Here is a 27656-nt window from a genome sequence, read left to right as displayed (position 1 = left end):
GTGATTCTGGCTCATTCATCCATACCCCCTTCCCCTCCCAAGAGGTGCCTGATAGAGAAAAGTGCCCTTTATAATAAATTAACTTGAATTGGGGTGCTGGTAGGGCAGCTGTCAATGAATGAATCAGGGGGGATACTGGGTATGAAAATGTGCCGGATTAGCTTGAGGTTGGGCTGGGTGTATGGGAGGGGTCCTAATGTGAATGTGGTGGAATACTGGGGTGAGGGAGGTTGAAAAGAGATCAGGCAAAACCCTACACAACCTGTAGGCAGATGTCTTGGCAGATATCTCTAAGATATGGGAATTTCCTAGCCCCTCTGCAATGTGGGATTCCATCTTGGGCACTAGGATGCCACCTCTGGAAGGAATTCTGCCTCCTGCTCAGGGATAAAACTATGCAAGCCCCGAGCTACTTTAACAATTCCTGTCCCAGGAAGGCAGCACAGAAGGAGAAAAACAGGCATATCTGGTCTCGTGTTTTGTGAGCAATTCCATGATTGCCTCCACATTCCTCCAGTGAACACACTCTGGGAAGCACTTTGTTCCTCTCTCTGTTTCACAGATACTGTCCCCTAAGACAGCCCTCAGGCCTAAGCCCTGGAGGCCCTGACACCTGGGCAGCTGAGTCAGCACCTCAGGAATGGGCTTTAGTAGCAAATCTGTGATTCAGGGCCCCAGGAATGGCGTCGAACATGCCAACAAACCAGCTGCCTGCTTCTCCTCCTTGAGGTGGCAGAAAGGAACTCAACCAGCTCGTCCCTGGGTATGCAAATTATCCTTCCTGATCCTGGCCCCCCAGCTGCCCTCTGCTGGTTCAGCTCTGATGCTTCTCAGGGGGCCCCCCAAACTGGATGAGGACTGGGGAAGAGAGTTCCGGTGTTTCCCAAGATAAAGAGGAAGACAAAACGGAACTCCCAAGGAGCCTTTTTCTACCGAAGCCCCCCAAACCACTCCTCACGTCTGGAATAGCTGCCTCTCCTTTCTTTACCTCCTCCCTTTCCTCAGTTTCCTCCAACCTGGCTGCCCAGTCTGGCAATCTCCCCTCCCCTTCGTATTGGCAGGCAAACAGAACACCAGCCTTTTCTTTTGTTTTTTCTTCTTTTTGCTTTTGGTCTTAAAGCCTTTCTCTGTGGATCCCTGTGTGCATGTGTAGAGAGAGGAGACCAGGTTTCAAGAAATCAAAGATGTAACATCTTAGCCTCATAGTCTTAGAATCCTTTGGTAGAAGTTTCTTTTGGCTTTGTTATTTTGGCTGCTACTTTCTGGCCTTCCCTTTAAATCCATTCCAGGTCTGAGGAGGGGACAGTAGGTGTCTCTGGTCTGCATGTTCTTCGCCTCTGCCTCTCCAGCTTGTGCTCCTCCCAGGCACAGAGGCTTGGCCGTGACAGGTTTGGCCGCAGATTGCCCTGGAAGGGGTGTGAGTTGTCAGACAGGTGACTGCCGGCTTGGACGCCTGAGGCCTGCCCTGACTGAGTCACCTTGCTGTTGTTGTCACCATCCTTGCTGGAGTCCCTGCTCAGCAACCCAGACCTCTGTGGATACGGCAGCAGCTCCCATCCGTCCAAGATTTCAGGAGAAGCTACTGGCCCGATGGTGAGGCAAGTGGGCTGGGGGGGGAACCGAGGGCGGCTGGGGCGGTGGGGAGACCTGGGGCCTGGATCAGTGCCTCTCCTCCCCATGCCGCTGCCCCCTCTCCCTCCTCCTCCATGTCGGGGGCCTGGCAGAGGGAGGATTTCCATCTTCTCTCTGTCCCCTGCCCCTCACACAAGAAGCTCTCCTTCCTCGGTCCCTCCCCCGGCCCTGGGACCCCCCTGCCCAGCGTTGCAGGCCCCAGGGGGCTCTCAGCCTCCCCACAGTGCCCTCCCCACCCCAACAACTCAGGCAGGGCCCGCGATGACACCCAGCTCTGCTCCCCCCTCTTGGGGCTCCCACTCCACCCCACCCCTGGCCCCAGTGACTCCCCCTCCCTCGCACCGATGCCCCCAGGACCCTCCTGGGCTGCGGATAGGGCCTCTGATCCCTGAGCAGGATTATGAGCGGCTGGAGGACTGTGACCCCGAGGGGTCCCAAGATTCACCCCTCCACGGGGAGGAGCAGCAGCCCCTGCTCCATGTGCCTGAAGGGCTCCGAGGTGAGTGTGGGTGTGGGGCTGCGAGGGGAGCACGCTGGGGAGGGCCTGGGGGCTCCCGAGGATGTGAACTGGGCGCTCAGGTGAGAGCCAAGTCCCAACACTCTCCCCTCTGTGCCCAGGCTCCTGGCACCACATCCAGAACCTGGACAGCTTCTTCACCAAGATATCCTTTGTGCTCGGCCTGGCAGCACCTGTGTGGGAGGGCCCTTTGGTGCTGGTGCCATTCTTGGCCGGTGGCTCTCAGGGCACAGTGGGTTGCGGAAGTGAGGGAGAGGTGTCTTCGAGAAAGGCCCTTCATGCCTCAGGCTTCTTTCTTGACGCACCGCCACATCTATAGCTACCACCAGAGGAATGGCTTTGCCTGCATCCTGCTGGAGGATGTCTTCCAGCTGGGGTGAGATGCTTGTCCCAAGCCCCAGACTCTGTCACCTTGCTCCCTCAGCAGTGCCTGCTGCTTTTAGTCTGTGTCGCACCCCACCCGAGCAGCCCAGAGGCTCGGCAGGGAGGGGAGGACCCTCAGGGCTGACCTGGAGGTTGGGGCAGGAGCCTGCCCTGCCCTCAGACCTGACCACTGCACTCCCTGTCTCCCAGACAATTCGTCTTCATCGTCACCTTCACAACCTTCCTCCTTCGTTGCGTTGATTACAACATTCTCTTCGCCAACCAACCGAACAACAGAACGACACCTGGCTTGCTCCACGGCAAAGTCACCTTGGCAGATGCCATCCTGTCCTCCTCCCAGTGTGCCCAGCGGTGAGTGACAGCTGGTGGGGGGAGCATGGAAAGGGGAGATGAGCAGACAAGCAGACAAGCACCGCCCCCCCCCCCCATCCTTTTGTCCTTTGGTCTAAATCAGCAGTACTCCCAAGTTTTTGGTCTCAGCACACATTGAGTACACTTAAACTTGATCAAGAACGCCCAAGAGCTTTTGTTTATGAGAATCGTATCTGTCTATATTTACCTCATTCGAGACCTAAGCTGAGAATAGCTTTAAAATCTAGGAATACACCAGCACACGTTCCATCAGCTGCCGATGTGGTGTCACACACGTAGCTTCTGGAAAAGTCCACTGTATGCTCATGAGAGAATGAGCATGAAAACGGCAGGAAACCTTCGTCTTACCTGAGAAAAGTTGGGACCTTGCCGACACTTGTAAGGGCCTCAGGGTCTCCCAGGGCCCACATGCTGAGAGCTGCTGGTGGAGCTGGGTCCCTCTCTCTGTGACTTTTCCCTCGCTCCCCAAGTCTAGTCTCCCTTTCTATTGGGCCCCCACTTTCTCGCTGCTATCTGTCCCACCCCACACAGGATCCGCTCCAGCCCCCTGCTGGTTTTCCTTCTGATCCTGGCTGCAGCCTTCTGGCTGTTACAGCTGCTTCGCTCAGTCTGCAACCTCTTCAGCTACTGGGACATCCAGGTGTTTTACAGGGAGGCCCTGCACATCCCCCCGGTGAGCTGGGTGGGCGTGTCTGTGGAGGGGTGCCATGTCAGGGGTGGGGACAGAGAATAGGGAGGAGCGGGGGCTGGACAGATGGAAGGGCCCACTGGAAAGCAGGCAGAAGGCCTCGCTGACACCTGCCCAGGCCCTGAGTAATGTTAGGAGAAGAGGTACCACAACTTACTGCTAAGGCTTGGTCCTTACCCGAGTGGAGTTTTGTTGACTTGGATTACAGCTGATGATTTAGGGTCACATGCTTGTGCTCCAAACAGTGGATATTTAGAGGAAGGGCGGTCATCCGACTTTACAGGGCAGGAGGAATTTGGGTGGGGCTGGGAAGGATAGGAGGTGGGAAGGCATTCCAAGGCCCGATGATGCAGGAGGTGGGGGGGCGGTGAGCATCTGTGGGCAGCAGTGAGGAGTGGACCCACCAGCCCACAACTGAGTGGTCAGGCCCCGTTGGGTGATACCCCCCCCCCCCCACACACTTTCTGGCCTCCCTCACGATTGCAGTGAGCCACTGTGTGGGCCCCTTCACTGTCCTAGTTCATGCTTTGCCCTTTCTTTCCTCCCCATCTCGTTCATGCTCCTTCTTACTCTGTTCCCCAGTTCGTTCTTTAAGGCTCAGCTCAAAGGCTGTCTTCTGCAGCCTGCTTCCCTTGCTCCCCTCAGAAGCGCAGAACCTTCTGCATGGCTCTCCTGCAGGGCCAAGGGGAGAGGTTTCCAAAAGGCGCCTCGAGTGGGGGAGCACAGGCAGAGTGCAGGGAGGATGGAGAGGGCCAGGGGAGCACCGGTGGGGGAAGGCAGGAGTTAGAGCACTGCTTCTCCAGGAGGCTGCTGACCCTTCTCTTCCTCCTCCTCCTTTCTTTCTCCCCCTCCCCCATTCCTTCCAGGGGAAGGGGAGAGCCTGGGATGGACTGGAGAGGCTGGCCTGGAGGGACTTGACTAAGCCGGACTGGGGCAGCTGGGTGAAACTGGGCTAACGTGAGGTTTGCAGATGAGACCCGAGTGAGATCTGACAGCACCCCACCCAGACATGGACACAGCCGGTGTCTTAGGAGGGTTAATGGGCGGTGGAGGGGGATGGGGCTGGGGGTGGGGGGTCGGTCTCAAAGCGTGCTGAGGTAAGAGGTGGTGAGGCTTCAGGTCCTGTGTTGGCCTGCACCCTAGGGCTGGCAAGGAGAGACAGTTCCCAGGTCCCGGCAGCAGTTCTGTGCCCTCTGTGAAGAACCAGGGCGGGGAGGTTTCGGAAAATCTGCTCCTGAGAAGCTGAGACCAAATACCTGAAGAAGTTAACTTACGAGGTGTCCCTGGGGAGCACAAGACTCATGGCCTTGAGAGTGGCAGGGGCAGGAGGAACACAGTTCAGGAGACAATGAAGGGAAATAAGCGCCCTGGCCAGTGACAAGGTTAGAGGAGGGCAAGAGAGGGCAGAACTTTCGGGAAAGGTGACAGGTTTCCCCCCTTGAAGGACACTGGGTGAGGAAGGTGGGGAGAGGGCAGACGAGGGAGGTAGCTCCGTCAAGGTGAGTTTGGGCATCACCGAACCCAGCTGACGCTCAACAGCCCCCTCTCCTCAGGAGGAACTCAGCTCGGTGCCCTGGGCCGAGGTTCAGTGCCGCCTGCTGGCGCTGCAGAAGAGCGGGGGGCTGTGCGTGCAGCCGCGGCCGCTGACCGAGCTCGACGTCCACCACCGCATCCTGCGCTACACCAACTACAAGGTGGCGCTGGCCAACAAGGGCCTGCTGCCCGCGCGCTGCGCGCTGCCCTGGGGAGGCAGCGCGGCCTTCCTCAGCCGCGGCCTGGCGCTCAACGTCGACCTGCTTCTCTTCCGCGGGCCCTTCTCGCTCTTCCGCGGGGGCTGGGAGCTGCCCGACGCCTACAAGCGCAGCGACCAGCGAGGCGCCCTGGCCGCGCGCTGGCGGCGCACGGTGCTGCTGCTGGCCGCCGTGAACCTGGCGCTGAGCCCGCTGGTGCTGGCCTGGCAGGTGCTGCACGCCTTCTACAGCCACGCGGAGCTGCTGCGGCGCGAGCCGGGGGCGCTGGGGACGCGCCGCTGGTCCCGCCTGGCCCAGCTGCAGCTGCGCCACTTCAACGAGCTGCCGCACGAGCTGCGCGCGCGCCTGGCCCGCGCCTACCGCCCCGCCGCCGCCTTCCTGCGCGCCGCCGCGCCCCCGGCGCCCCTGCTCGCGCTGCTGGCCCGCCAGCTCGTCTTCTTCGCCGGCGCGCTCTTCGCCGCGCTGCTCGTGCTCACCGTGTACGACGAGGACGTGCTGGCCGTGGAGCACGTGCTCACCGCCATGACCGCGCTCGGGGTCACCGCCACCGTGGCCAGGTGCTCGGGGAGCTGCCCGGGAAGGAGGGGGGCATTCCTCTGACCCGGGGCCGAGCCTCCCGCGAATCCCTACGACACCACCACCCCCAACCCCGCCCTGGGCGCCCCCTCTCCCCCGGCCCTGCCTCCCACCCGCACGTCCTCCTAACCGCGGGCCCCCTTCTGCACCCCCATCTCGATCTCCAGGTCTTTCATTCCGGAAGAACAGGGCCGGGGTCGTTCCCCGCAGTTCCTGCTGCAGGCGGCCTTGGCGCACATGCATTACCTCCCGGAGGAGCCCGGCCCTGCCGGCAAGGCCAGCGCTTACCGGCAGATGGCGCGGCTGCTTCAGTACCGAGCGGTGAGGGTCCGGCCCGAAGCGGGCCGCGGAGACCCCAGAGCCGCCAGCGTCTGGTCTGGGGGAGGGCGAGGGGCAAACGGGCTCCGGGCTGGCCATCCCGGGAGCCGGCAAGTGACTCTGGAGGTTTCCGGCCCTGGCAGGCGTCCTAGGAGACCTCTTTGTCCTGATCACGAGTCCCCTCAACGACTCTTTCTCAGCCTCACCTTGCTTCCCCAGGTCTCCCTCCTGGAGGAGCTCCTGTCCCCTCTCCTCACTCCGCTGTTTCTACTGTTCTGGTTTTGCCCCCGTTCCCTGGAGATCATTGACTTTTTTCATCACTTCACTGTGGATGTGGCTGGAGTTGGGGACATCTGTTCCTTTGCCCTGATGGATGTGAAGCGCCACGGCCACCCTCAGGTTAGAGCCCATCCCTGGCTGTGTGGGGTTGTGGTTGGATAGGGGTTTGCTTGCCTCACTTAAAGCAAAGCTGGGTTCCACCCCAAGTTCTATCACTGACCACCTGTGACCTGGAGCATGTCACTTGCCATGTGGTAGTGTCCTTATCTGTCAAATGAGGATGGTGACCGTAGCCAATGCACAGGGCTGTGAGGATTGCATGAAATGATGTGTGCAGTACCCTAACAGGGTTCCTGGCACATTGTAAGTCCAGTAAACAGGAGCGGAGACCATCAGAGAGGCTGAGAAATGAGCTGGTCAGTAGACGGGGCTGGCATAAGGCGGTCAGGCCAGCCAGCCCTGGGGTCCATCGTGCACATGCTGGCAAAACATTAAGCCCGCGCCCTACCCTTGTGCTGGCTCTAGACCCAGGTCCTGTTTTGCTGCTGTATTTTTGGTTGATCTTGAGCAAGTCCCCATCGTGGCTTCTGTTCTTTGACCTGGAAAACGGGGCTAGTGTTTCCTGTCACGCCTACCCCGCAAGGCTCCCACGGAAGCTATAAAAGCAGTGTCCACAGGATGTGAACGATTGACTGTTCTTGTTCTCAGTGGCTCTCGGCAGGACAGACAGAGGCCTCGCTCTCTCAGCGTGCAGAGGATGGAAAGACTGAGCTCTCCTTGATGAGGTTCTCCCTGGTGCATCCACAATGGCGCCCCCCAGGGCACAGCTCCAAGTTCCTGGGGCACCTTCGGGGCAGGGTCCAACAAGATGCAGCAGCCTGGGGCGCCACTTCTGTCCGCAGTCCCCCCACCCCGGGGGTGCTCAGTGACTCCTCCTCACCTCTGGTGAGTTGCAGCCTGGCCTACTCTTCTGCCCTCACCACCCCCAGGCTCTCCCCTCCAACTCACTGTTTGTATTGACCTGCTCCCTGGTCCAGCTTGCTCCCGGGCCTTCCCTAGTCCTCCTCCCTCCCCTTCTGGCCTCACTTCTGACACCCTCTTCTCTTGCTCCCAGCCTGAGGCCTTCCTGGCCAACCTCTTGGTGCACCCCCTCCTGCCCCCGCGGGACCTGAGCCCCACAGCCCCCTGCCCAGCCGCAGCCACAGCCAGCCTCCTGGCCTCCATTTCCCGCATTGCCCAGGACCCGAGGTGAGGGGGTGGGGTGGAGTGGGCCCGAGATGAGATGGAGAACAGCGCGGGTGGCGGGGCTGATCCCCCAGGAGGAGTATGCAGGGGCACTGGGGGTGATTGGGAAGGGGAGATCAAGTCTGGCCCTCCCCGGGGGCCCTGGGGGGAGGGGCATGTCTTTGGACTACTGCATCCTCTGTTCCAGCTGTGTGTCCCCAGGAGGCACTGGGGGCCAGAAGCTGGCCCAGCTCCCAGAGCTTGCTTCTGCTGAGATGAGTCTGCATGCCATCTACCTGCACCAGGTGAGCAGAAGGGTGCCCGAAAGAGACATGTAGGGAGAAAGCAGCTGAACGAAATGGAGACTGAGCGTGGGGTAGAGTGTAAGGAAGTACTCAATGGGAGCTGGAAGAGGAGGTTTTAAAACCCCCTGCACCTAGTCCAGGGGCTGTGCTTCACACTGAGGGGCAGAAAGGAAGCCCATCGTTCTTCTTCGTTCCATTTAGCTCCATCAACAGCAGCAGCAGGAACTGTGGGGTGAGGCTTCAGCCTCTTCCCTGTCCAGGCCCTGGTCCAGCCCCTCCCAGACACTCTCGCCTGATGAGGAGAAGCCGTCCTGGTCAAGTGATGGTGAGGTGGTCAGGGTGTGCAGGGGACAGACCCTGGGTTGACGGGGGGGCATCGCTGCACTGCCCAGCTGATGGCTCATCTCACCAGGCTCCAGTCCTGCCTCCAGCCCCAGACAGCAGTGGAGAACCCAGAGAACCCAGGATCTGCTCCCCGGAAGGTTTCAGGAGACCACAGATGCCCAGAAGGAGCCTGGCCAGGCCCCTAGCACTGACTGAGAGGGCTCCTCAGGGTCGGTATTGTCTAACTGGGGTGGGAGCTGGGGAATGAAGAGAAAGTTGGGTGGAGCCAGACTTGAAGGGATGGGGGCAGTGGTGGGAATTCAGGGTGATAGGGATGGTCATCTTTGGAATCTAAACCTCCGACTGCTTGCCAAGAGCCTTCTCCTCCCCCAGGTTCCCTGGCTTCTCCAGCCGTAGGAGATCAGACAAGGCCGAGTGGAAGGGCATGATGCCGAGCCATCTTTAAAGACCCCCGCCCCCCTGACTTTAGATCTAAGGATGTTTCAGTTGGGCAGGACTTGGGGGAGGTTAATGATAAGCTCATCCCAGAGAGCAGAGAAAGGGTAGGAGAGGAGATGCCAAAGGCATCTGGAGACAGTGTTAGAGACGATCCCCGTCTGAAGGGGCTAAGGGGACACCACACCAACTAACTGTCCTCGAGCAATTGCCTGGGAAGAAATCCCCAGGTATCCTCAGGGTGGAGGACGGGGCCAAGGTGGAGGCCTAGCTAAATGCAAGGGAAACAGTGAGGGACGGGACCTGGATGGCAGTGGGCTCTCCAAGCCTGTCTGGCCTTCACGTTCCACTGGGGACTTGTGAGTGGAAAGACTCTACAGAGGGCTGGTGGTTTCGGAGCTCAGCACTGGCAGCGCTGGCTGCGGAAGTGGGTGTGGATCCTCATCCTGTCTGAAACCGGCTGTAAAGGTTGCTCATGGCTTGCTGCACCTCTTTGTGACCTTTGTCTCTGGCGTCCCCACTCCTGGTGGAGGGCTGTACCTCCTTCTCAATCAAGAGCAAGGAAGCAACACAGAACTGCCCGTGATGGGCTGGAAGCCACATTTCCAGAGCGCTGGGTCAGAGTGGAGTGTGTAGGATAGGACTCCCTGTCAAAGAATTGCCACGCCCTCCAGCTGCACAAGTTAACAAAGCTTGTTGTTCTGCAATTTTAATCGATGGGGCTGGGTTAGGCATCTTGGTAGCGCTTGTAACATCGGGTCCAGTCTCTTATGGTGAATTTTCAATAATAAATATTTTAATGATTTAGAGATTAGGATTCGAGATAAGATACTCCCGAGGGAGGTAAGGGGAACCTAAAACTCACCTAATGAACACAAAAAGGGGGTGACAGTAGGCCCGGGAATATCTGCTGGGAGGGACCCTCCGGACCTGGGGCAGGTAAACAGACCTAGAGAGAGACACTTCCCTCATCCCCTGGAATACGTGGGCAGTCTCTGGATAGAGGTGGGACAGCACCTCGGGAGGGGAGGGAGAGGTGGCTGGTCTGGTAACACCGACAGGAGAGCGGCAGAACCAGAGTAGACCGACGGCCCCTCTCCTGGAACTGGGATGGAAAGCAAGAGGGGCTCTCAGGGACTGGGGGTGTCTGGGCCAGGCGGGTCGAACGCCCAGGGCACTGCGCCGCGCAGATGCCGCTCCTGCAGGGAAAAACTCTGGGTGCGTATGCGGCTAGTCACCTCCTGGGTGCGCAGTGTGAGCCCGAAAATGTCCTCGTGATAGCGTTGCTGATCCTGCCGGGAAAGAGGGCAGCGGATCAGAACACGAGTGGGATCTAAGCGGGAGTGGGCCCCGCCCCCGGGATGGCCCCGCCCCGCCCCGGCATGGTCCCGCCCCCCGCACCCGCAGCACGCCGATGACGTCGCCGGCCTCGTCCAGCTCCATGTCGCCCTCCGTCGCTAGGATTCGCTGCACCGTCTGCAGGACGCTGGTTGCCATGGTGACGTCGCCGCACACAAACATGTGGCCCCGCTCGAGGCACAGCACGCGGTGCACCTCAGCCGCCAGCTCCGTCCGCAGGATGTCCTGCACGTAGGTCTGAGCGAGGCGGAGGTTAAGCGGCGCGCCCTAAGGAGCGCGTGGGTCCCGGGGGCGGGGGAGGGGCGGGCCAGGCGGGGCTTAAGTGCGCGGCTCTGCGGCCTAGAGAGGTGGAGCCAAACAAGGGGCGGGGCTTGGTGAAGGTGGGTGAGACCAAAAGGCACGCGGGAGGGGCCGAGTGGGAGCGGGGGCCTGCGTGCCGCGGGGTGCCCGCTGAGGGGCGGGGCGCCAGCTGAGGGGCGGGGCGGGGCGGAGGGCGCGCACCGGAGGGGCGTGGTCGGGCCTGGGCCTGGGCGCCCTGCTGGAGCGCAAGAGGGCGCTTCCCCGGCCCCTAGCTTCAGGTTACCACGGCCTCAGGGGGTCGCACCTTAGGGCAGTCGGGCTCCCGGGAGAAGGCGGTGAGGACGCGTCCAAAAACCCCGCGCTGCTGGGCATCCTGCACCTCGTCGCGGTAGAGGTGGTCGAGCTGGGAGCATCGGCAGCCGAACACCAAGGTCATGGGGGCCGGCTGCAGCCCTGCAAGTAGCACTGCGGCTTGGGAGAGCCCCCTCCCAGGGGCGCAGCCCTAGCGACTTCGCCCACTGGCTACTGACAGCCCAAGCCTCTGGTGTCTGGCCTCCAGAAGAGTGCGGAATGCTTTCACAGAGACCTTGCCCGACCCTGGTTTACGGAGACGACGCTCACGGGGAGGCAGCTTACGAGAGGTGGTGGCTCCTCGGGTGGAACGACCAGCGGTGGCATTGCGCTAGAACGTGGGGCTTCTGACTGAGACGCCCTTGGCACCATCTGACACGGAAGTTCTAAGAGCCCCCATCTAGCACGGTCCCTGCTCCAACCCCATATTCTTCCACACCCTCAGTTTCCGCACTCTCTGCCTTCCTCTCCGTCACAGCCCCCTCCTTTTGTTTTACCGGGTGCCCTGCACACCCCGTGTCCAACCTGAACATCCTGTAGCTTCCTTGGGTCTTGGACACAGCTGGGTGAGCTCTGGGGCAGTCCCAAGTACACTTTGGCCATTTGAGTCCTAGCCCTATTCTCCCCAGACTTCCAGTTCCCCCTGTACCCTTGTCTTTAATCCGGTTCGACTGCCTACTTTGTGTCTGGCACCAGGGAGCCAAGTGAACAGGGCACCGCCCTCTGGTTGATCTACTAAGTTTCTGTTCACTTCTGTGGCCTGTTCCTTGCCTTCCTTCCTGTCTTCCAGGTTTCTGTCTCCCAGTCTCTGTCCCTTTCCCCCCTCCTGCCTTCCAGTCATTCCCTTGGCCCCCAGTCTCACCTTTGCTGTCAATGTCGTGCAGCCGCTCCTGCCAAAATCCCCGGAAGGGGGCAATACCTGTGCCAGGGCCCACTAGGATGCAGGGCAAGCTGGGATCAGGCGGCAGCCGGAAGGAGGGAGCCCTAGTGGAGAAACACTGTCGGCCCCTGTGCTTTCCCAGCTCCCCCGATTCTTACCATCTTCCATTGAGGGGAGAGAAGAGAACTCAGGTTCCACTGATAAGTGGGATAATACTTGCCACATGTGTTCGACACAGTCTCGCTCACAGTGAGCACGATGTATTTATGGAAAGAACTCTACCTGCAGGCAGAAACTCCCTGGACCTGTGCTTCTGGAGGTTGGGTCACAGGAAATACAATGTAATTTGAAGTGAAGAATGTTCTGATATCTCAGTTTAAGAGATTTACAAAACATGGGAAGGGAAGGACAGCTTTTGGCTCGTAACGAGTTCACTCATTTTCAGTCATAGCCTTAATACGGGTATTTGGATCGTATTCAGTAGATTGGTACAGTGTGTGATTCCTCCTGATGGGTTTGGGTGACGGGACCTAGTTGGTGCCCATCCTGGAAACTCTTTTAAGTCCCCCCTGAGACTTTGGGTCCTGGCTGCTGGGTGGGGTGAGACTTCTGAACGCGGCACGCAGGAAGGGCATCCTGAAGACTTTAACTTTCTTCCAGTCCTTACTGATACTTTGGTAACTTAACTAGTTCTCCCTGGACTAAGTGAGGACTAATCCTGGAACAGGACACAGTTCCCAAGTGCCTGACTGCCTCCCCAGTCAGACTGACCTCGAGGATGTAGCAAGGGATGGGGCGCCTGGGTGACTCAGTCGGTTAAGCATCCGACTCTTGATTTCGGCTCAGGTCATGATCTCCCGGTTCGTGAGTTTGAGCCCCATGTTGGGCTTTGCGCTGACATTGCAGATTTGGGATTCTCCCCCCCCCCCACTTCAAAAACAAACAAATACAACTTTCAAAAAAGTCAACTCAGCAGGGGACATAGTGTACCTAAGTGCAGCAGGAGCTGCCGGGCGAATCCCAGCCCTGTCTCTGGGAGGGGAAGCTTTGGGGCAGGATGCTAAGTCCAAATGAGTAAAACGCCCAAAACTTCGTCGAAGTTCTGAAGTCGCTTAAGCGGACACCCCATCCTTGATACGTGTTGAGTCGGTCCTCCCTGCTCCCAGTCACCAAAGCTTCCACCCTCACCCTGTGCGACCACCTGCTGATTCCTCTGTCTGTCCCCGGCCATCTGTCTGTCCCCGGCCGTCCCCGGGGCACTTTGTCCACCCCTGCTTGGATGGACACTCTCTCCTTTGATGTCCCTGAACTACTCACTCACCCCCTGATGAAGCAAGGTACGGGATCTCCGGCCTTCAGCTGGCTCAGCCATGTGGAGCAGACTCCATAGTGCAGGGGGCCCAGTCCATCTGGGGGTCGGGGAGGAGAGGGTGCCGATGAGGGGCCCGTCCCCGGGTCCCCGTGTGGCCCTGACCCTGGCCCTTCGCAACCTCACCCTGGGTCCTGTACGCCAGCACGGCCACCGTGAGGTGAATCTCTCCCGGGTGGGCGCTGGGCGCCGAGCTGACGGAGTAGTACCGGGGCTGGAGCAGGGGCAGCTGGGTGAGGAGCAGGGGGGCAGGCAGCGCCACGGACGGGAACTGTTCCAGCGCCTCCAGCAGCGTGGGGCACCGGAACCACTTCCACTCCTCGTAGCGCCGGGGGTCCTGGTGGGGGCGGGGCGTCACGGCTCTGGAACCTCCCAACCCTGCCTGCTGACCTCCCTTCTTCGCTCCTCCTGAACTGAGCCCCCTGGGGTCTCTGCCTCCTTAGTTCGGGCCAACAAACGTTTCTGGAGCGCCGAGAACTCAGCGATGAGTTAGTGACTCAGGGGCTGGGTCTTAAGCCCCAGGACACGTGAGCCAGGTGCCTGCCCCTTCCCCACCCGTCTCGTCCTGCCTCACCAGCCCCTGCTGCCCGCCCGGGGTGGCCCTGCACCTGGCTGAGGCTCTCCAGCTCCTGCTGTTCACCGGACTCTTCCGCCAGGGTGCTGAGCAGTCGAAGGAGTTGAGGGCTGGGCGGGGAGGTGATGTCCAGGAAGAAGGTGAGAGCCTGGCGCAGCGTGCAGGGGGGCAGCCGGGGGTCCCGAACCCAGCTGGGGGGTGGGCCACCTGGGGGGTGGTGTACAGGGGAGGTCTGAGGAAGAGGCCAGCTGGAACTGCATGGTCTGAGGCGATGGTTGCTTGGGGGTAACACCAGCCCTGACCATCCACGTCTTGTGCTTTATCGGAGACGTTACCTTTGAATAGCGGTGGTGAACCTGTGTGGGCAGCCCCCGTGTACGTGTGTGTGTGTGTGTGTGTTTGAGGCCCCTGGCTGGTTTGGGTTGGTCTGGGCTCTGCTTCTCCCCCACCAACTTTAACCCTAGGCACTGGTGTGGCAGAGGGTGGACCCGACGGCAGCTATGGAGCAGGCTGGGCTGTCGGGAGGAGACTTTGGGAGGAGCTCAGAGGGAGAGGGCAGCCTTCTGGGGGGCATGGGGGGCAGGTACTGGGAAAGCCACCCTCTGTGGACCATCCCGCAGCAAGGTCACCCTGACAGGAGGAGGCACAGGCGGCTCTGAGCACAGGCATTACGGCCGTGAGTGGAGGTGGAAGCTGCCTACCAGATCCTCAGCTCAAGGGGACCCTGAAGTCAGGGGGACAGGGTGGGCTGTCACTGTCATGTCCCAGACCACGCCTTCTCACCAGGGCTGCCCTTCTCCAGCTGCTCCACGGCCACGGGCTCTCCTGGCGGAGGCGGGTCCTCCACACGGCTCAGCAGCGCCTCCACGAGGCCCGGTCGGTTGGGCGGGCAGATGCCTATGTGGTCCCCCGGCTGGTACTGCAGCCCCTCCTGGCCTCCAGTGTCCAGGCGCACCAAGATCGTGGCCCGGCTGGGGGGTGAGGAGATAGGGCAGTTAGGGGGAGCGAGGAGGACCTGGGAGGAGGGTGTTGGGATGGGGTGGCGGGGGGGGGGGGGGGGGGAGGAGAGGCCAGGACAGGTGTGTGTGTGGGGGAGAGGCCAGGACAGGTGTGTGGGGGGAGGAGAGGCCAGGACAGGTGTGTGTGAGGGGGGGAGGAGAGGTCAGGACAGGTGTGTGGGGGGAGGAGAAGCCAGGACAGGTTTGGAGGGGGGGGGAGGAGAGGCTAGGACAGGTGTGGGAGGGGAGAAGAGTCCAGGACAGGTATGTGTGTGGGGGGGGGGGGGGGGAGAGGCCAGGACAGGTGTGGGTGGGGGCGGGGGTGGTTGTCCTCACGTGGACTTGCTGCTTTGCAGGTTTTCGACTGAGAGGATGGCAGCCTGGAACATCTTCCTCCTGTGCACATGGATCAGGCCTGGGGGGAGAGAGAGACTCAGCCAGAAGCCCGGCCCGGCCCCTGAGAGTTAGTCCTGGGGCCCCGGGAGCCCAGGGGCGGCCGGCAGGGTCAGGGGGAGGCCAGAGCCTCACCTGGCAGCAGCTGGAGGCCCTCCGCCTGGGTGCTGAGCCGGTACCTTTGGCGCTTCCAGCTCCGTTTGGCGCTGAATATGTCCCGGGCGGCAGCCTTGGCGTCCTCTCCCACGCAGAAAGTCTCACAGGAGGCCTGAGGGGCCAGGTGGGGTCTGAGGGCCTCTGGCCACCGGGGAGGGCCGGGGCAGAGAGGAGCTCAGGGGGGCTGAGGTGGGAGGCCGAGCTGGCCTGTTGGGTGTCCGGTTGTCGCCTTCCATTCCGGGGACCGTGGGAGTGGAGGGGCCCTGCCGCGGCTCACGCCTGTGGCGGGGGGCGGCCCCGGTGGTGGGATGGAGAATGGGATCGAAATGGAGGCTGAGGCTGACCGTGCCTCGTTCTTCGGCCCGTTTCGTGGCCGGGCCACTGCACTAGCTCTGCCCTGACACCCACTCGTTCGGGTCACACCGGCTGGTTACTTAATCTGGTGGGCGTTCATCTCTTAGGGAGCGCGGTGCTCGGCGCACGGTACGTCTGTGCGTTCAGACCTGCGTTCAAACCCTGACTCCTGTGCTTAAACTCCACGTGCCTCAGTGACCCCATCTTTACACCCCGTTAGGTTCTGGTGAAGATTATGTAAAACCCTAGAGCGCTCCTGGCGCAGGACCCTGCATTTGGGGGGGTTGTGGAAAGGGTTTCTTGCTGGTCTGTCCCTCCTGAGTGGCTCACAAAGGCTGGAGGGGGCCCCTGGGGCAAGACCCCTGGGAGGGTGCATATTCTGTTTGTTTCTGTTCAGGTACAAGTCCTGCAAACTGCTTGGCCAGCTCCTGCCTTGAAATCCAGGGTCCCTCTGTGATTGGCTGCTCCCTCTCCTCCGACCTGTGTCACCAGTCTTGTTAATCTTTCTTTTGTGTGTGTAAAGTCTTATATCTCTTCCTTCCTTCCGTGGCCCCCTCCCTTCCTTCCTACCCCCACCGCTGCTGCCGGAGTTAGTGAGTTAGTTCAGCACCTTCCTGCTTCTAGTTGGATGTTCCTCTCATTGACCTCACGTCTTTAAAGTGGTGTCCCTAAAATCTCACGGTGCGCCCTGCTTTTCCTGTCCCACTCCTAGCTTCCAGGCACTCCCTTTCATGTGGTTTCTTTAGTCTTGTTTTCCATTCTCCTCCTCCTCCTCCAACTTGAGCCTGTCTCTTTCTCCAGCTGGACTTTCTCTACCCCAGCAGGCCCTCTGCCTGCGCCAGGTGCCCCCACAGCCCCCCTCCAAGGATGTCCTCCTCCTCTCCGTCGGCCCAGACCTGCTAAGCTGTAGCCTGGGAACCTTGGTTGGGCCAGCACTGCCCTGCAAGGGCGTCAGGAGTGGGAGAAGGAGCCTGGCCAGCTTCAGGCATGACCCCCAGACCAGGCAGAGCTGCCCCTGGAGGAAGCCCAGGCTGAGAAAGTCACAGCTCTGTTAGTCTGGGTGTTCAGGTGGGAGCGGAAGCCTGGGTCAGATGCGGGGACAGGTCCAGGGCCTCACCTGGAAGGCGGCCTGGGCCCAGCCACGGAAGGCCTCCTCCTGGCCACACAGCTCGTCTCCCTGGCCCAGCTGCAGCAGCCGCTCGCCACCCAGCTCCTCCAGCCGTGTGTCCACCGCACGGGCGAAGGCACAGAAGTGGGGGTACGCCCGGGAGCCCAGCCCGAACACACAGAACCTGGGGTGCAGGGAGCCGTCACTGGAACCCACACCCGTTCCAGCCCCACGCGTGCCCAGGCAGCGTGCCCGCCCTCCCCCGCCTCCCCTCACTGCAGCCCCCCCCAGACCTGAGGGTACCCAGTGCCCCTGCACTGTCTGTGTTACTGGACTCCTTTCTCTTCCGCCTCCAGGAGGACACCAGCGGGTCTGAGCAGGAGACACTGTTGAAGCGCATTTTGTAACTCCTGGCAAAAGAAGACCAAGACAGGGCCGTCACAGGGAGCTGGAGGCTCGGTGCGGGCCCAGACACAGCCAGGGGACAGCTTCAGGGTGTCTGCATCTGGGGTAAGAAGGGCCCTGTCCTCGGGCTTGGCTCTGTCTCCCAGGGATCTCTGCGCCTTCAGGCCCTGCCGTGCCCGCCTTGTTCTCTCTGAAGGACACCTCAGGACTGACCAGACTGTGAGTGGGCAGGTCACAAGGGAGGAGGGCATCCTGAGCTGTGATGGGGTCCAGGCCCCCTCACGTCTGCCCTCCAGCTTGTGGAGGTGCAGAGGGGGAACATTTCAGCCCCCCTTTCCTCGTTGTCTCCAAATGCCTCACTGCCCTCCCTCCACCTCCCCCCCAAAGTCCCACCCCCACTCACCTGTGTTGTTCTGGCCGAGGGGAGCTGTTGTAGGGACCAGACATTTCCATCAGGGCTGCCGCAAAACTCTGGCGAGGGGAAGCGTGGTTATCGTGGTTAGTTTTGCTTTACTTCAAACCACACAGAAGTTGAAAACTGTACTGGGCTGATCCTTAGAATTCTTATCTGTAAATTGTGATTTTGTTTGGAAAATTTCAAACCAGGTAGTGGCTTTCTGGAAACATGGCAGAACCATAAAATGATAAAAGGGAAAATCTACCCTTACCTTCCCTCTAGTCCGGGCCCCCAAGGCAGGGGCCCTGTTGACAGGTGCTTAACCTCCGAGCTCTGTTTCGTTGTACTCAGAAATGTATCTGTGTTTATAGTTTGTTAAAAAAGTAAAAATGGGGCCACACCATATTTATCTGCTTTTTCTTAACAACCTGTCATGGATATATCATGGATGTCCTTCCTTCCAGGTCATCACATGAGGAATGACCTCCTTTCGAAAAACAAAATTTTTTAAAATTCTTATTTATTTGGGAGAGAGAGGGAGGGAGACAGAGAGAGGGAAGGAGGGAGGGAGGGGGAAAGAGAGAGAGAGAGGGAAGGAGGGAGGGAGGGAGGGGGAGAGAGAGAGAGAGAGAGAAGAGAGAGAGAGAGAACCCAAGCAGGGAAGGAACAGAGAGAGGGAGACACAGAATCCGAAGCAGGCTCCGGGCTCCGAGCTGTCAGCACAGAGCTTGACCCAGGGCTCAAACTCACGAACCCCGAGATTGTGACCTGAACGGAAGTCAGATGCTTAACCGACTGAGCCAGCCAGGTGCCCCCGACCTCTCCTTCTTTGGAATGGCTACATAGTGCCCCCTCATTGGCAGGTACTACATGTACGAGACTTCCCTCTGACTCAGGACCTCTGGGTGGTCTATGACCGATGCCCAAGCACTTGCATATATACACTCCTGCTGCCTCTTTTGCGTGTTTCGGTAGGGCCACCCTTAAAAGTGGAGTTACCAAGTCAGAGGATTTAAAGACCTGATGAGGAAGGTGAGTCAGACCGTCCTCCAGCAACCAGGTAGAGCAGTGCTCTTTGCTCACTCCTGCCAGCACTGGATGTGGCCAGTCCTTGATGTTTCAGCCAACTCGATAGGGGGAGAACAGCCCTCAGTCTCCCTGCCATGCCTCCATCTCGTCTTCTGGAAGGCTGAGCCGCGTCATGTTCTGCCGGAACATCTTGGCGCAGCAAAAGCCAGAAATGCGGCAAGGCTGGGACGTCTCAGCATTAACTGTAGATGCATTTGGGTGGTGGGGGTCTCTAGGTTCAAATACTGCCTAAATTTTGTTTTCTGAACCTTTTGTTGAAGGGTCACACATGCAGAAAAGCACACAGGTCTTTAATGTCCAGCTTTCTAGATTTTCACAAACTGAACCTACCTACGTAGTCCGCATCCTCTCCAGAAACATCGCTAGAATCCTAGGATTCACCTCCTTACCCCTCCGAGTCACCAGCCCCCCCACCCCGCGGGGGCAACCACTCCCTGATTAAGTCACCACGAATTCGTTTTGTCTTCTCTGCACTGAATACAGAGTGAACCCTATGGTCTGATTCTTTTGTGTCTGGCTTCTTTCCCTCTACGTTACATTGTCAGGTTCATCTATATCGTGTGGTTGTGAGCCGTTCACCCTCATTGCTGTATGGACTTTGAATAAAACCACAATGTGTTTCTCCATTCTTACTGTTGATTGTCATTGGAATTGTCCCCAGTCTGGGACTATTATGAACAATGTTGCTGTACACATTCTTGTTAGTGTCTTTAGTGAATACACCCCATTTTCTATGGGGCGTATTCCTAGGTTTGCTCCATTTTTTAAAAAATCAGATAAAATTTACATACATTGAAATGCACAGACCGTAGTGTGCGGTTCAATCCATTTGGCTGTTCGGCAGGGTTTTTCTTTTGTTTGTTTGTTTGTCTTAAAGTTAAACACACATTTACCCGATGACCCAGCAATTTTCTCGGAGGTATTCATCCAAGAGAAATGAAAACATAGGCCCACAAAAGCCTTGCACAAGAATGTTCACGACAGCTTGATTCATAATAGCCAAACACTGGAAATGGCCCAAGTGTCCGTCAGCAGGAGAGCAGAGAAACACGCATTGTAGTCACATAGTGAGCACTGCTCAGCCGTCGAAAGGAATGAGGTGCTGAATCACTCACGGTGAGATGAGCCTCAAAAGCAGGCCGAACACTTACCGTGTGCTCCCCTTTCTATGACATCCTAGAGTGGGCGAAACTAAGGTGACAGAAGTCAGAAGGTTGCTGGCCTTCAGTAGGGATGGCCTGGGAAGGGGCTGGCCGGAGGCATTGACGAAGGGGACTGCCCAGGTGATGGAAATGTGCTGGGTCTTCGTTGGCTCGTGGGTCACATGAGTCAAAACACTATTCTTATACTAAAAGAGTAAGTGATTCTATCTTCCTTTGCAAGGCAGATGAGAATGGGGGCCCGGCATGGGCCGCACGGCAGGGGGAAGGCTTGCATCGGAATTCTGCTTTAGGGTACTTGAGGAGGTACTTTGTGCTAAGAAGGCATTTATCGCCTAGACGCTGAAACATGAGAGCCCCAGAAATGAGTGCAGCTGGGGCCGCCAGGGACGGAGAAGCTGGAAAGATAATGGTTAATAATAAAGTGTTCTGTGGCGGTGCTCTAGTTTGCTTCTTTAAGGATTTGTTCAGAAAGCGAAGTTGCCTGATCTCTGCTGACATCTCTTTTTCTTTCGTCAAGGAAAGAAGAAAAGGAAAAGCCGACATTGAGTAGCGGGCAGAGTATCGCTGTTTTTCTAATTTGTCCATGCTTGAGAGCAGTCTAACCTCGTCGGTCAGCCCAGAAGTGCCTTCCATGTGTTAAATGCTTGTACTGATCATGGAAATGACTTGGGGACACACTGAAGCAGGTGTGTGTGTGTGTGTGTGTGTGTGTGTGTGTGTGTGTCAGGGGCAGCCCCTGTGTGACCTGGAGAATGGCTTGTGCAGGCTCTGGGGTCCCAGTGGAATGTCCACACTCGCACTCTGGGGGACTCTCAGGGCATCACCACTCTCCCTCGTGGGGATGGGGTTCCTGCCCAGCCACTCCATGTTGAGTCTTCCCTCATTCCCAGTGGCCCCTTTACTGCTGGGTCTCACCTCTCCATTCTCTGGGGGATCACCATTCCCGAATGTGCTGGTCACGACCAGCACTAGCGTCTCATGCTCGAGGGACACGACATCATACTCATCCATGCACAGGACCTGTGGACAAGGAGAAGACAGATGTCCCAGGGACTTGGTCTCTGCTGCCCTTGTACCTCTACTCTGGGCTCTCGAGGCAGGGCACGATTCCGACCCTGACTCAGGCCCCTACTCAATCCCTGAATCCATTTGGATCCCGGGGTTCCTCCTGGGCTCTGACTTGTGACCCTCTCCTGTCCTCCAGAGCACATCTGAAGATATAGATCAACCCCCCCCCCCCCCGCCCCTTCTAGGTCCCCACCCCTCTGGGCTTAGCCCTACCCGGGGATCGAAAGCCTTCCGGAAGAGTCTCCCCAGCTGCTGTGCATAGCTCTGGGCCCGGCCGGTCTCGGAGCCATACAGGATTGTTGCCTTTACTCGCTTTGCCATCACGGTGCCCATGAGTGAGGCAGAGATCTTCACCGCACTGCAGGCGAGGGTGGGGTGAGGGGGGGGTCCCAGGCACACAGAGCCAGGGCCTCCCCCGGTGCACGGTCCAAGCAAGGTCTTGGGGCGCTGAGTGGTGGGTGTGGGAGTTGGTGGGCCTTCCCACTGCTAAAGCTGGTGCCCTGGGTGTGGGGGAACAGCAGCATTCCTAGGGCACCTACTTGGCCACTTCCTTAAAGGTCTTCTTCCTGGTGATGCCGGCACCCTTGGACCCACTTCCCTTCCACGGGTCTGGCTGCAGGGGAGTGATGGGGGGAGTGGAGGAGGATGAGGTAAGTAAAGAAAGCAAAAATTTGGAGGCCCCTGGGGGCTGCTGACAGCGGGCAAGTGGGGTGGGCACCTGATAGTGGAAGGCAGGGGACAGGACATAGTTGACCATCTCCTGATGGAACACAGGGGTGAGGCTGCCGGAGATGGGGGGCACGATCCAGGCCCAGTCGGCAGGGCAGCCCCCCCTAGCCTTCTGCTCATTCTCCAGGTGCTTCATGAAGGAGGCCGTGGCAGCATGGTGGTCCACAATGGTCACTTTGGCCAGCTGGGGTTGGGGAGGCAGGGGCTTAGACTCAGCCTACAGACCCACACTTGTCACCCCGACCACCGCTGTGTCCTGGGTCACCCCACACCTAACACAGGCCGTGTCCCCCTACCATGCTGTCACCCCTGCACCCATGCAGCGTGCACGGCCACCCCCGAGGCTCAGTAGCAGCAGCTCTGGTCTCCCACATCTGGATGTCCTGCCCCCACAACCAGAACATCCTAAACTCTGGCCAAGTCCTCAGCAGGCAGTTTCCTCAAACAACAATGCTCAGCAGGCCTTCAATCCTGGAGTTAGCATTGCCAGAAGCCGGTGGGTCCCACAAACCACCATACCCACTGTGCCCTGGGGGCTTGCATTACTGAGCACGTGCTGGTCAGCAGGGCTCCCGGCGTCCCAGACCATCCTACCGCGGCACCCGGAATCGCATGTGCTGTGTCCCCGGACCGGAGTTGCATTGCTGTGTCCCCAGACCTGCAGGCCCAGTGTGCCTCACGGACTATGGCACTTCTTCCTGTTGTCTCCAACTCCTGCCCCGTCTCTAAGTGCCTCCCTCTCTTCCAGCCCCAGCCCCTTGCCCTCCTGGCCGGTCTGGGCCTGTGTACCTGGTAACTGTGCAGCACGGCCAAGTTGATTTCCACGGCTGCCTTGTCTTTCCACAGGGATGAGGTGGTCCGGGTATCCAAGTCCATGCAGACGGCCACATCCTGGGAGCAGGGGTGCATAGCGTTGGTAGGGACAAGGTGTAGGGGAGAGGACGGAGTAGGAGGCGCGAGGGTGGCCAGAGGCCTGACTGCTTAGTTTGGGGCTGGTTCAGGTCCTTGCCTGCAAAGGCACCCCAAAACATAGAGGGACCCTGGGTCAGTTACTTCTCTGCCCCGGGTCTTAATTTCTCGTCTCTAAAATGGGTCTTAACATTGTTTTGCAAGATCTGCTTTGAGAATCTGATGAAAGCTATAGAGCCATAGGTCCTATTCCCAGAAAAACAATTCCATATTTGTACCAATACACATGCATTCCTTTGCCCCAAACTTGTGGTCCCAGAGCCTCCAAAGTTCTAATTTGAGAGGCAGCTGGGACCTTAGTCAGACTCTCCCAGCTGCTGACAGTCTGTGGATCTGTTTGCACGTCAAAGGCTCCAGCCTGGAGGGGATGGGGCGGGCAGCCCCCCCCCCCCACCCCCGCACCCTCTCCCTACCCTCTGGTCCTCACCTCCAGGATGTTGTATCGGTGCGGGTCACACAGGTTCCGCGTGCCGATCTCAGTGCTCATGTACCAGCCGCTGAAAGGGGCCGCGGGGAACTCCAGCCCCCCAATTTCCAGCAGCATGTTGCTCACCGCCGGGAGGGCGTACCAGCGCAGGCCCAGGGCCGCAAACCACTCCAGCCTGGGGGTGTCGGGGTGTGGGATCAAGCTGCCCGTGGAGCCTCGGTGCCTGGCCACCCCACCCCCGGGCAGCCCCTCCACCACCTGACCCAGGCCCTGCCATGCTCACGTGGGGTGCTCCAGGGGCACCTCGAGGACCAGCTCGGGGGGCAGGGCAAAGAGTTCCGGGGGCTCATCTGGGGCCTGGAGCAGTAGGGGCAGTACGTCAAAGCGGCCGTTTCCCGGGGTCCAGCCGTGCTGGATGCAGAGCTGCGGGGAGCAGGGCCAGAGGGGCGTCTGAGGGGCCCAACCCCCCACTCTCCTCAGGGACCCCCTTCATCGGCATCTCCCTCCATCATCTCAGTGAGGGTCCCCCCTCCCTGCTTCATCGCCCACCCTTTGGACCCCGTGCCCCATCGCAGAGCCCTCACTGGCCGGCCTCCACTTCTCCGCCTCTCTGTGCCCACCTCAGTGATCTCCACATTGGCTGGGTCCCCCCGCACGGAGCCATCCTGCTGCCTGTACCCCGCATAGCGCACCAGTTGGCTGTTCCAGATTCGGAAGTCTCCGCGGCCTGGGGCGCGCTGGGGGAACACTGTGATGGCCGAGCTGACATGGGGACGACAGCTGTCAGAGCCCCACCTCTGCTGGCACCTAGGGGAGGGATGCCATCTGGCACAGTGTTGGGGGGGCCCACTCACCGGAGGTTGCCCCGGTTGGTGGCGTACTTGATGTGGTTGCAGATGTAGGTGAACATCTCCTGGGCAGAGTTGCAATCCCGGGCATCAAACACCTGAGCCAGCCAAGGCAGGGGGACAGGGGGACACAGGGGTCTTGACTATCAGCTCTAGGAGAAGGTAACGAGGCAGGGGAGGGTGTTGCCACCTCCTGAGAAGCCTCCAAAGGCTGGAGGTGTTACTCGTCACGGTTCTTTCTCCTCCAAGGAGCCTCCCTGACTGCGTGCACACACACTGAGTCCTTCCTGCCCTGTGGCCCACACACCCAACGCAGCCTTGTCTGCCTTTATCTCCTTGCTGGGACATCCCCCCCCCGCAGAAGCTGACTCAGTACCTGCCACAGAGGAGGGACCCAGTCACTACCAACCCGACGGCCAGGGAGGGGTGCCAACTGACGGGGAGGCCACCTAAGGGTGTGGGTGGTGAGTTCCCCATTACCTCATGGTGCTCAAGCAAAGGCGGGTGACCCCAGCCAGTCATCAGACTGTCCCTGAGCACACTGCTGATGGGAAGGGGGTTGGCTGCACGAGGTGGCCGTCCGGGAGTCTGCCTGTCCTGATACTCCTATGCTAGTAGAAGCCATCTTGACTGGCTGAGGGGGGGGGGGGCCCGCAGGGGGCCGGGAGATCCCTTTCCTGCTTGTGTTAGTGACCGAAGCAGGGGGTGGCATTGGCTGGCCTGGGGCCACGGGAGGGATGTAGCAGTGAGTGTGATCACATTTGGAAGGTCTGATGGGTTCAAAGCTGAGCTTTGAACAACTTCAAGGGTATGCAAGGTTCAGACAGGATGCTTCTTTTATTCAAGACTTCTTTGGGATTTGCTGAGCATGTGGCTTTATTCCAAATTCTTTGGTGGCCAGTTACAGCTAAGGAGGCCAAGGTCATGGGTTAAGTTCCCCTGCAGGTCAGCTCGTTTCTCTTAGGCTGTTCCAGTGGTGGGAGCGTGAAGGAGTCTGTGGGGCCCAGGCAGACACTAGAGGGCTGGGCTGGGCAGGTGAGGCCGGCAAGGAAGAAACAGCCAGGGGCCTCTTCCAGAAGACTGCTTCTGTTGAACTGATGATACCGCCTAGGGACCACGGCTCAGCTGTCCTCACTGACCCAGTGTATCTGGGTGTTTCTCCTCGCAGCCAGTCAAGACACTGCCTCTGGACGTAACAACCAGGTGGTAGCTACTGGACTGGGGGCTCCCCAGGGGTACCGATCTCTAAGTCCCCACTGCTTGGGAACCCCCCAGGGAAGCCTCAGGGGCTGCCCTCACTGATCCTTTCCTTTTTCGTGTCCCCCAGTCCCCATTCTGGGTGCTTGCTAGCCAGCCACACCTGCAGCTTCCCCCACTGGATCCGGCCCACGCAGCGGGGTGCATTTCTCCAAGCCTGCTTAGCCCCGAACACCAGCTCGCTCTCCCGAAGCTGGTATGTGCCTGCGGCTGCTATCTCGGCTTCCACCTCCTGAAGCCTCTGCTCATGGGCCTGGGAGCCACTCCTGTGGTGGAGCAGAAGGAAGTCGAGTCAGCGAGGGGTGGGGGGAGAGGTTCCCCAGGCTTTGTGTGGGTGTTGGGGGGAGGCTGGTGTCAGGGTGTGGGATGGGGAGCAGCTCCTGGGGAAGGTGGTCATCATTTCGAGGCCTCGGCAGGACCAGGGCCCCAGGTCAGAGGACAAGGGTGGGCCGTGGGTCTCAAGGCACGGTGTCACCTCTTGATGGAGCTGTAGTACTGGTTGATGAAGTCCCTGGCCTGGCTCAGCAGCTGCTCAGTGGGTGGTGGGTCCTGGGAGGGCCGGCTCTGCAGTTTCCGTGGAAAAACCAGGGAGCCCAGGCAGCGTCTAGGGGTGCAGGGCCCCTCCTGGGTTGGGGTGGAGGGCAGAGGCAGAGAGAGCAGGGAGCACAAAGGTGAGGACCTGGTCTGGGTGCAGAGGCAGGGGAGGGGGAAGAGGGAGGGTGGGTCTGGGCAGGTGTGGGTTCAGGGCTGGGACCGAGACTGGAAGTAGGGGTGAGGTTGTGCCAGGTTATGGTAGGACTTGGGGCAAGGGCGGGAGGCCGGGAGTCACCAAAGTCCCCTGGGCGTCCCTTATCTCCTCTGGCTCTTCCCAGTCTCTCTTGTCTTTGGAGACCAAAGGGCGAGTTCTAGAGGGGACTGGCCTTCGCCCCCCTGACCCTGACAGGGGACGGGGAGGGCTCCCGGCCTTACCTGCTGAGCCTGGGCACTCAGTGTGTCGTAAGTGATGCTCCCCACCTCCCAGTTCTTCACACGAGGGAACTTGGGCCCCTCCGGGGGCTTGGTGAGGGGGGGACTGCTGGGACCCAGGGGAGAGGTCATGGGGGAGGAACTTTTTTCCCCCGGAGACCCCTCCGACAACATTCAGAACCGCAGTGATTGATTGCTTGCCTGCCATGGGCTTTCCTACACTTTCTCTGTCAGCCCCCTCGAAAACCTTAGGAGGTAGATAATATATTTGTGTCCTCATTTACAGACGAGGAGGGACCTGAGGCTCAGAAAAGTTAGGAATCTTGCCAGGGGCCACATGGGAAGAACTGGTCCCTTTAAAACCCAGGCCCACCTGTCTCCCAAGTCGCCAGACCCTGGGCTGCCCAGGGCTGCAAGCACTGAGCTCCTGAGCCCCTGGCCCAAGGGTGGGTCTCATCCCTGTTCAGGGCCCACCTCACCCCTTCTGGACAGGGGGGTCCAATCCCCCCCCGGAGCTGTGATGAACCCTACCTGGAGGGGGATGGAACCCACCCTTGAGCTGAGGGAAACCCTGGGATTCCTCAGCCCAGATTTTCCTCCCCAGTCACCCCCTGCTGATAGTAACTGTTGTGTGAAGGGAGGCCTCAGAGGCCTTATCACTTCCTCCCAGAGGCTGAAGCCAGCAGCGGGGAGGAAGGGAGGGCCTCGGACCTTGGGTGCGCCAGTGTGGAGCCTTCCCCGTGGGGCTGCCTCCGGCCCTGCCACCCTGCCTGGCCTGGCACCCCACCTGGCCTCCAGCCGCCCTCTTTCTCTTCTTGGGGCTGAAGGTACCACGTTAGTTTGGGGTTGACAGCCGCTAGGAGGTGGGGCCTGGAGGAGAGGAATGTGGCCTGTTTGCTCTCTTCTCAGCCTCCCATGCCAAGGTCCTGAGTCTCCTGGGCCAACTCTCTCCCCTTCTAGATCGCCTTCTCATTCCCCTGTAACTACCCTCCCCGGCCCCTTTCTTCTCTTAAATAATCCTCACCGTTTGTTGGAGGCTTGTCGTGAGCCAGAAACCCGCAACAATCCCATGGAGTAATTATTGCTATATCCCTGTTATGTATAAACGCTCAGAGAGGTGAAGTAACTTGCTCAAAGTCAAACAGCTCTTGGCGGCAGAGTAGCAATTCAAACCTGGTAAACCGGCACCTTTACCTCCCGCTTTCACCTGTTGCCTGCTGGTCCTGACCCTGGTCTCTTCTCCGAACCTCCCTGATTGTCCTGTTCTATCCACGCCGGTAGCCCTTTTGTGTGGGCGACTTGGTCCTCCTGGCCGGGCTACAGGCTCTAGCCCTTCCCAGCCTGGGGCTCTAGGGCTTGACACCCTCCCGCCTGCCCCCTGCTTCTCGCCGCTTCCAGGGTCCTTACCTGCGGTCTGGCGCGGGTGGGGGTGCGGGTGCCGGTGCCCTGCCGGGCTCTGCTGTCGGGGAGGCTGGGCCCTGCTTACCGCACAGGCCCAGGCCCAGCCCCAGCCCCAGGCCGCAGGGAGGCCCCGGCTCCTGGCCCACACTCTTCAAATTGCCCATGTCAGCCTCGCCTCCGCTCTGGCACTCTGAGCAGAGCCCAGGCCTTTTCCTTAGGAAGGGGAGGGGGCAGTGGGAGGGGGCTCTCCGGTGCTGGCCCTTGCCCCG

The 27656-nt window shown here is 59.5% G+C and overlaps 2 protein-coding genes across 3 annotated transcripts; one reads left to right on the top strand and one right to left on the bottom strand.

Annotated features, from left to right (window-relative positions):
- Window positions 1-9635, top strand: ATG9B (autophagy related 9B). The gene is made up of 14 exons (XM_060633415.3): window positions 1-2131; window positions 2251-2294; window positions 2461-2525; window positions 2723-2884; window positions 3437-3578; window positions 5147-5901; window positions 6088-6241; window positions 6458-6637; window positions 7226-7462; window positions 7632-7765; window positions 7950-8046; window positions 8248-8371; window positions 8459-8600; window positions 8764-9635. The coding sequence occupies exons 1-13, from the start codon at window positions 1591-1593 to the stop codon at window positions 8584-8586; spliced, it is 2763 nt and encodes a 920-aa protein (XP_060489398.2). The 5' UTR covers window positions 1-1590; the 3' UTR covers window positions 8587-8600; window positions 8764-9635.
- On the bottom strand, window positions 9601-27656 carry NOS3 (nitric oxide synthase 3). 2 transcript variants are annotated; one of them, XM_060633409.3, is made up of 26 exons: window positions 27394-27656; window positions 25990-26095; window positions 25496-25644; window positions 25124-25286; window positions 23770-23861; window positions 23536-23677; window positions 23199-23338; window positions 22916-23090; window positions 22309-22410; window positions 21509-21703; window positions 21330-21403; window positions 21004-21148; window positions 20638-20742; window positions 17477-17544; window positions 16962-17078; window positions 16678-16852; window positions 15186-15318; window positions 14994-15072; window positions 14443-14630; window positions 13694-13866; window positions 13212-13422; window positions 13038-13125; window positions 11699-11820; window positions 10790-10938; window positions 10228-10422; window positions 9601-10118 (listed from the first exon to the last, which is right to left on the bottom strand). In XM_060633409.3, exons 1-26 carry the CDS (start codon window positions 27549-27551, stop codon window positions 9957-9959), a joined length of 3606 nt encoding a protein of 1201 aa, XP_060489392.1. In that variant the 5' UTR covers window positions 27552-27656; the 3' UTR covers window positions 9601-9956. The 2 variants fall into 2 exon arrangements, with proteins under 2 accessions (XP_060489392.1, XP_060489393.1); XM_060633410.3 differs by having other exon boundaries at window positions 25990-26092.

The sequence above is a fragment of the Panthera onca genome, chromosome A2 (assembly GCF_046562875.1).
Source record: "Panthera onca isolate mPanOnc1 chromosome A2, mPanOnc1 haplotype 2, whole genome shotgun sequence".
In the NCBI taxonomy this organism is placed as follows: domain Eukaryota; kingdom Metazoa; phylum Chordata; class Mammalia; order Carnivora; family Felidae; genus Panthera; species Panthera onca.
Note: the sequence above shows the minus strand (reverse complement) of the source record. Positions and strands in the feature narration are given on the sequence as shown.